This window comes from Pteropus vampyrus, unplaced genomic scaffold (genome assembly GCF_000151845.1).
Source record: "Pteropus vampyrus isolate Shadow unplaced genomic scaffold, Pvam_2.0 Scaffold460, whole genome shotgun sequence".
NCBI lineage: Eukaryota > Metazoa > Chordata > Mammalia > Chiroptera > Pteropodidae > Pteropus > Pteropus vampyrus.
This window is the reverse complement of record NW_011889241.1, coordinates 164,031-172,474: the sequence shown is the minus strand read 5'-3', so window position 1 is coordinate 172,474 and position 8,444 is coordinate 164,031. Positions and strand designations below refer to the sequence as shown.

Below are 8,444 nucleotides of genomic sequence, written 5' to 3'. Positions count from 1 at the left end.
ACACTTTAACAATTAGTGGATATGAAAGTTTTCATAAAAATTGGTGCCTCCTTATTTTTTTATGCAGTGTTTTCATTTTCATACAGTTATTCTAAAAGTGTTAAAATGTTTCAGTGGAATTTGACATTAAATTAATAAAGATATTATTTACTTCTTTCCTAATTTATTAGTTTTCATTGCTTCAACCAATAATATCATGTCATACATAAAATATCATTTTAAGAACTATTATTCTGTCATGAAACACTTATTTAAAGTTCTATGTAAATTAGAACCTGACTTTCCATTGGTCACCTGCAAAATCAGTGCTGTTCCTTCTCACACTCCACCCACGTTGACTCCACCCACATATCCTAGGGATCTTGTCAGTGTTCACACTCTTTATTAATGTCTTCAGCACAGTTATCATAGAGCACTGTCACTGGCATTACTGAGCTGAAGTGATGAATATTCAACGAGAAAACGACTCAGACTCGAATCTGGCTAAGGTGTCAAGGAGAGAGCAAATGAAAGGTAAGGGCAATAAAACTTCGTTTCACTAACAGAACAGCAAATATCTATCCAATATGGATTTAAATCTTCAAAATGCTTTTCAAGATTTGACAATGAGAATGACAAGAATGACCACTGTAAAGTTAACACATTGAAGGGACACACAATATAACTGTTCTAGGATGTGCAGCTGGGATGCAGAGATGTGGGAAAAGAATAGTGAATAAGCTCACATATATTTTATTTGTGAGGATCAGAGTTGAAAGTTGGAATACAGTACTTGAATATGCAATCTTAGGACTGATTTTATTCAGGCATTGTTATAAGGTGTAATTTTTGATCAACAACTCATGGAGCATTATATGTCCTGAAAATTCAATGATATATTCTGAGAGGAAGGTTACAATGGTAATCTGTGTTTGGTGTCCAAGTTTATGTATATGATTCGCTGTGCGTGTGGGTTCTCTATGTGTAAACTGTCTAAGCAATTGTCCCCATCTGTCCTTTCTCAGTGTTCCCATTTCTCTCCCTGCAGCTTTACCATCACCTCCAGAGAAGCTCATTGCTGGCATCCTGGGAGTTTTCTGCCTTGTCTTGTACGTTGTAGTAAGAATGATGCATTTTATTCCTCGTAAGTAATTTTTTGAAAGATTTTATGGATACTTTTCACTTCAATAATCGTCGGTGCCTCTAATCACTTCTTTATATGATGAATAGAACTCTAATTTTAATGTATGCTTTTAAACTAATTGTGAAATGTTTTTCTGAAATCGTCCAAGGTTTAAATGTCAGAATGACTGCAGAAAGTATTTTATGAATACGTGTACAGATATACATACATATTCTGATTTCATAGATCAAAGAAATACTTAGGAGATGAAAGTATTGAGAAATACTGATTATTTGTTAAGATTGATTAAATCAAATATTGTAAAAGATAGTGTAGTTTTTTCTTGCAGCTTTTGAAATGTTTTTTCCTCTTTATTATTTCATTAATTTTTCTTGGTAAAATCAACTTTATTCCAGATTATTCTCATCTTAAACGATACATCAAATTTCAAAGTCAAAGTCAAAATGTATTATAATCTATCTAGATTATTTAAAATATCATGTTATAAGAATTACTTCTGGTTTCTTTTTTTAGCTTCCCTAATACTAGAGCAGAATCATTCCTCCTTGGTAACAAGAATCCAGAAAGGTACAGAATGGTTTTCAAACTTCTGATATTAGTAGTTTTTACTTCGCCTCTAATCAGGATAGATTAAAATAGTAATAGTTTTTTTGGAAAAGAAATTATAATATTGGGTAATAGATATTAATAAATAATAATTATAGGAGAATGTTCCTTCTTATGCAACAATATAAAGAAATATTCATTTTAAATCATCATTCCCATTGTTGCCATTTGGCTGGAATTTCCTGTTGCTATACTATGAGACAAATAACTTTACTCTTCTAAAAAAGTAGTTTTGTTCATTACAATCAGGACATGTGTTAGAGTGGATATTGTTGCTTGCATGTTTTCTTGTTAAGGGCACATATATTAGGGGCTGAGATGCTGACTCTTCTCTGTGAGTGTGTGTGACTATGTTTTGTTTCATATGTAGCAATCAGTGAAGGTGCATAGATACATTATGCACATGTATGTTTATACTTAGGCAAATGTAAATTAACTTTTACTTTTTAAAATTCAAATTGCTTTTTGATAATTTCTTCAGCTTACCATTGTGGTCGTTGTCCAAAGGAATGGTTTACGTATTCCAACAATTGCTATTACTTTAGTACCAAAAGGAAAACATGGAATGAGAGTCTGACGGCCTGTGCTTCTAAGAACTCTAAGCTGCTTTATATAGATAATGAAGAGGAAATGGTAAGATTCTAAATGTTTCCAACATTTTATTAAAAGATTTTTTTTATCTATTGTATATTGTAGAATATATTCATTTTTTTGTAAATAACTGTAGTTTATCTTAAAGTCTGTTAATATACCATTGTTTGACACTGTAATCTTTCATTTCTATTTTATGCCATTAATGAACATATGATAATTTCCAGTTCTTAGATTTCATAGACAATCATGTTTCCATAATTGCATTTCTCGCTAATAAATTTTGCTGTTTATTTTTACAATATATCAAAAAATCTAATCGTATCAACTTTGTGCAGATTGATTACAAACTGGAAAGACCCATGTAATTATAAATCAGATCATGAAACAGAAGTTTCCAGTTTGCAGTAGCCCTTCTCCTGTGTATCTTCTCAGAAGATCTCCCTCCTTACAAACCATTATTCTGATTTTCAACATTAAAATTATCTTGGCTTCATTTTGAACTTTATATACAGAGGATCATTCAGTACGCATTTTATGTGTGTCTTCTTTTATTTCCATATGACATTTTTGCAATTATTCTACACTATTGCATTTATCTGTACTTTGTTAATTTTCAGTGCTATAATTATATATACATGACATTTTTAATCTATCCTACTCAGAATATAGTTGTTTTATTAATGTGTGGGTATTATTAATAATTATTTTATATAAATCCTTATGTACATTTTCTCCAATTCTATATTAATAATTTATATATTACATATAAATGCCATGTAGAAAATATATGTAATATAAATGTTATATTTATAATAACATAATAATAATACATAAGTATAATTATAATGTCCCAATCCTATATATAGAATTATAGTATATTGTTCTGTATGTGACAAATAAAATTGCAGCATCATAAATATATGTATATGACCAATTTATTTAATTATCACTACTTTTTTTTGGTTTACTGCGTAAATACATATTTTGCCATATAGTCTTTTGATCTAAACAGCACTATCAAGACTTTTAATGTTATAATTTCTTATCATTGCAAAAAAGTGTTATTATGACATAAATAGGCATTTTCTTGATTACTATTAGATTGAACACATCTTTTTGGCTACTAATCACTATGACATTCTCTTCTGCGAGAAAGAGAAGTGCTTGTTTATGTCTTTTGCCCATTTCTCCTATATGCTGTCATTTTCCTTCATAGTAGTTCTTTTTATCTTTCAAATATGAGTTCTTTATTAAATTTATCATATATAAATCACTTTTTTGACTCCATGACTCCATTTTCACTCTCTTCTTGGAGATTTTTAATGACCAGAATTTATTAACTGTTAGCATAGTCCAACTTATTTTGGGTGTTAGTGATCATTTGGACTTCTTTCAGAAATCAGTCCAAGTTCATGAAGATAATCTCCTACATTACTCTCTAGGTTATATCTTTTTTCTTTATTTATTAATATTTACATTTAAGTCTATATTCCATTGAGATTTAATTTTTGGGGGGCTCTGTATTTGTGACTCTGTGCAGTAGAAGTAAAATTGATACTTTTCTACACATTATGTAATTGATGGGACATAATTTATCGTGAGGATTATTTTTTTCATGAGTAAGTATATTTACACATATAATTCTACATATACATACTCTCATCCTCTCATCTGTTTAATATAGAGATAATATCTTTTATATATATTTATAAGGTGAAAATATATATAATGTATTCTCATCTTATATTAAGAGATATATTCCAAGACCCCAGCAGATGCTTCAAATCACAGATAGTACTGGACTTCATATACATGATGATTTTTCTTATACATACATACGTATGATAAAGTTTAATTTATAAGTTAGTCACAGTAAGAGCTTAACAGGAATAACTATTAATAAAATAGCTACTAATAAAATTAATAACTACTAATAAAATTACACAATATATTGTCATGATAGTTATATAAATGTGGTCTCTCTCTCATCTCTATCTCAAAACATCTTAGTGTACTATACCTATCCAGTTTGAGGTGTGGTAGCAAAACTAACACACATTTTTTTTCCTTCACAATTTTACAGATAGAGGGTTATTTCTTACTGTAGATTTTAGCCAACTCTGCATAAGATCTTTTTTCTTTTCCTTATTAAATCGAGGTTTTTCATCTTTTCCCTTAAAAGAAACACTTCACAGTTACTTTGGCATATCAAATTGCCACAATCATTAGCCTTGAGCTTTGATTCCCTTATTAGGTATAATAAGGCTTACTTGAATTCAAGCTCTGAGATACTGCAGCACTGGATCTGATAACCAAGTGACTAAGTACTAAGTGACTAACACTAATAGGCGGGAGCATGTACAGTGTGTTTTGTTGGACCAAGGGATGGTTCAGATCCTGGGCAGAATGGAGTGGGACAATGGGAGATTTCACCACACTACTCAGAACTTCACCCTATTAAAGTTTATGAACTTTCTCATTTTGGCATTTCCTATTTAATACTTTCAGATCTGGGTTGACTGTGGGTATCTGAAACAGGGGAAATGAAACCAAGGATAAAAAGGGACTACTGTATATAAATCACAGTCTACATAGCCTGCAGGAGTTTGAGTAAAATGGAGAAACCTTACCTCCCTTATGTCCCATTACTGTGTCTATTCATAATATAATTGTCTTAAATGTTTTAATTACATATATTGAGAATCACATGAGAGAATGTTATAATTTACTTCAATTTATAATTTTGCCTTGACTATTAAACAATTTTGAATACAGAAGAGAACTTATAAATCTGATATATTTTTACTCTTTCTCTGTCTTCTTTTCCTTCTTGATAACCCAAGAGTTCCTCGTTTGGCATCTGTTTTCTGTTTAGATAATTCTTTTTAGTTATTCTATTACAGATGGCCTGGTGGTGACACCTTTTTTTAATTTTCCATCTGAGAATGTCTTGATTTCCCATTCATTCTTGAGTGGTATTTTGCTGGACTTTTTAATGGTTTTTGGTTGGAATAAGGCAGTTAGTGTCAAAGTTTTCTGACATTTTATTCTGTTTCGTTCAAGGTTTTTTGACTGGAGAGAAAAGACTTTTCTTGTGACTTTTGTCTGTCCCCATTGGTGTTTGTGGTTTGCTGGCCTCTCTGGCTCTAGTCTGGGATATATGAAATAAAAAGTAATTCCAGGGAGCTTCCCACCCCACCATACCTTTCCTCATGTTCCAAGTTCTTACAACCTTGGACTGCAAAAAGCACCTTTTTCTCACTTACTACCTAGCAAATTGATCACTTTGAGGTGAAAAAGTAGTGGACAATTTACCACCCCATCCCCACTGTGAATCAAGTCTGCCCCTGTAGCAACAGCACCAATGATTTTTGTAGCTTCCCTAAACTGTAAAACTATCATTCTTCTTGACACTGAGCTGAGATGGGGGGCGACATAGGAAGAGTTGGCAAGAAGACGACATATTTGCTCCATTCTCACCTGAATATCTAAAACCTTTTTCAATAATAAATATTCCACAGTTTTCAGAGCTCTGGAATTGTTATTGATGTCAATTTGTCCTCTTTCTGATACTAATAGATTTTCCAAATATGTGCAGTGGGTAACAAATTTAATAATTTAAAAGGCTATAAATTAGAAAGAATTAAGTTTATTTGTTTTTACAGATTCAAATTATTATAGAAGCTTTTACTTGACTTCTCATAAAATTTTCTTCTTTATAGAATTTTTTGAACAGTTTCAATGTATTTTCATGGATTAGACTGTCCCAGAAAAACAATAATTCGTGGGTGTGGTCAAAAGACTCAACTTTCTCTTCCAAACAGTAAGTTTCCTGAAAACTCTAATATTTTACACCTCGAAAAAAATTAATCTTGGAAACAAGCCGCAATATATAACAATTATGTAAAGACAATTATTTGTTTAATAGAAAAGTTATATAAGATTCAAATTTAGATATGTAACTATTTGTCTAAATATTTGTCTAACTTTGGGCTAAATAAATTGTTTATTCATCAAAATATTAAGATATATGTTACCAAATTCTTGACATGAGATTTTCTGTATTTCAGGTTCTCAGTAACTTCAGAGCTGGACAGGAATTGTACATATGTGTATTTTCACGAGCACAAGTTTATTTCTGAATCCTGTTTCAAATTATACACATATGTTTGTAAGCACCAGGCACTTTAGCTTACCTAAATTTGGTATGATGGTAATCTCACCATTTATAAAGAACATATTTTTAGCTTCTTAAAAATACATGCAATGATTTTTCTCGGATTGTGTTTAAGACAGTATTTTGAGACCAGTTTTAGTTTCACAACAAATTTAAGAGGACGGTGTCGAGATTTCCATGTCTCCAGCCCCAGATATGCAGAGCCTCTCCCTTTATCAGCATCGCTCACCAGAGTGGTACATTTGTCCTGAGCATAAATCTACAGTGATGCATCGTAATTACCTAAAATCTATAGTTTATCTAATGCTTCACCCTTGATGTTGTAGAATTATTTCTAATTCTATATTAATTTTAAAAATATATATATGGGTACTTACATTACATTTTTAAGCTTTTGCTATTAATGAAAATAAATCATGTATAAATTACAAAGTATAGTACAAAGAATTGTTATTTCTAAGTCTACAACAACATGTATAATTTCACTCATATTTTCAAATTAATTGAATTGTTTTAGGCCTTGAACATTGAAAATGAGGATTCAACACCCCAGGGTAGCTAGGTGCATAAGGCAGATAGAGTCAGGAGACAAAAACCAGGGGAACATTGACTTAAAGACTTAACCATTAGTCGGCAGTAACCTACAAAGAAGAGATAAAAGAAAATGATAAGGAATACTGTATGGTTAAAGAAGAGTAGCAGAAGGTGAACTCATTTGGGAGCCAGGCCTTTTTCTTAAGGATGGGTTATAGACTATATTGCATGCAGTGTGGCTGCAGATGACTTTATGGTGGATATGTTCACTGGATTTCCCGGCGTAGAGCAGTCGCACAGTCTGCAGGCTGAAATAGGTGAGGATGGATCTCGGGCTGTGACTGGCAAGCAGAAAGTACTCCCTGCCACCGTGACAGAAGGCAGAGGCTGGAGGAGGGGGAACTAGGACTGACATTGGCCACAGAAACTTTCTGGAGGGTAAATGCCACAGGACTTCCTGTGTGTGCAGAGCTGGCAACCACACCACAGTAGCCAAAGGAAAGAAAACACCATGAAACCAGAAACAAGAGCCTGTTCTCTGGCAGTGTCTCTCCAGTGCCTTTTCCTAACAAAACTTAACATCATGTGAGCTGACAAGGTAGAAAAGGGTGTAGGATCTACCTCTATTGTCTCAGAAAAGACAATATAGGACAGATTTGAAGCTGAGAGTAATTTTTAATGACTTGTTAATTGAAACTCAAGGTTACTATGCCGCAATTACAAGGTTGTTATATAAAAGCCACTTGCACCTGCCCCACTTGCTCAGAAAAGGGAACCAAAATGTACCTTCTGAATCGATTTTGGTGCAGCATTATCGATTATTAGATTCTCTTTTTGATAGAGACTGGCATTTTCATGAGGTATACTCAGTGTCCTTTAATATTTTTTACATGTCTGTTTTTTTTCTCTACTAGATTTCAGATATTTTGGAAGGATCCTGTATTATCGAATTCTCTATCTCCTCATTTGACTCTCTTTATTACTATGCTTAGGAAGATACTTAATGAAAAAAATAAAGTGTTAAATAATAAAAAAATTAAAAGTGCAAATATATTTGTGTAAATCAAACACAAACTAGTCATTGACAGAACTTGATATGAACTTTCATAATATGACTATGTTTCCGATATAATTTTACTGTAATTCAATTACAAGAGGGAGAGATCCTATATAATTTGTAAAATTAATATTTAATATACATTTATCTCTGACTGTAAATGCAATTTTTATATTCTCTGTGTATATTTCTTATATTCATATAAAGTATATGAATATTCAAAATTAATTTCATATATTATGTAAATAGTTGCTCTATGTCATTGTTACAATTTTGTTACAAACAACCCAAGATTGCGTTGTCATTTAAAAATAAGCATGCATATCTCATTTACCCAGTTGTGGCTTTGCTGG

The 8,444-nt window shown here is 31.8% G+C and overlaps 1 protein-coding gene across 1 annotated transcript; it reads left to right on the top strand.

Annotated features, from left to right (window-relative positions):
• The first annotated feature begins 404 nt into the window (after positions 1–404).
• LOC105306763 (NKG2-A/NKG2-B type II integral membrane protein-like) lies at positions 405–6,735 on the top strand. Its single transcript, XM_023524292.1, has 6 exons — positions 405–513; positions 1,028–1,123; positions 1,637–1,690; positions 2,211–2,362; positions 6,046–6,146; positions 6,394–6,735. Exons 1-6 carry the CDS (start codon positions 444–446, stop codon positions 6,512–6,514), a joined length of 594 nt encoding a protein of 197 aa, XP_023380060.1. The 5' UTR covers positions 405–443; the 3' UTR covers positions 6,515–6,735.
• Positions 6,736–8,444: the final 1,709 nt, after the last annotated feature.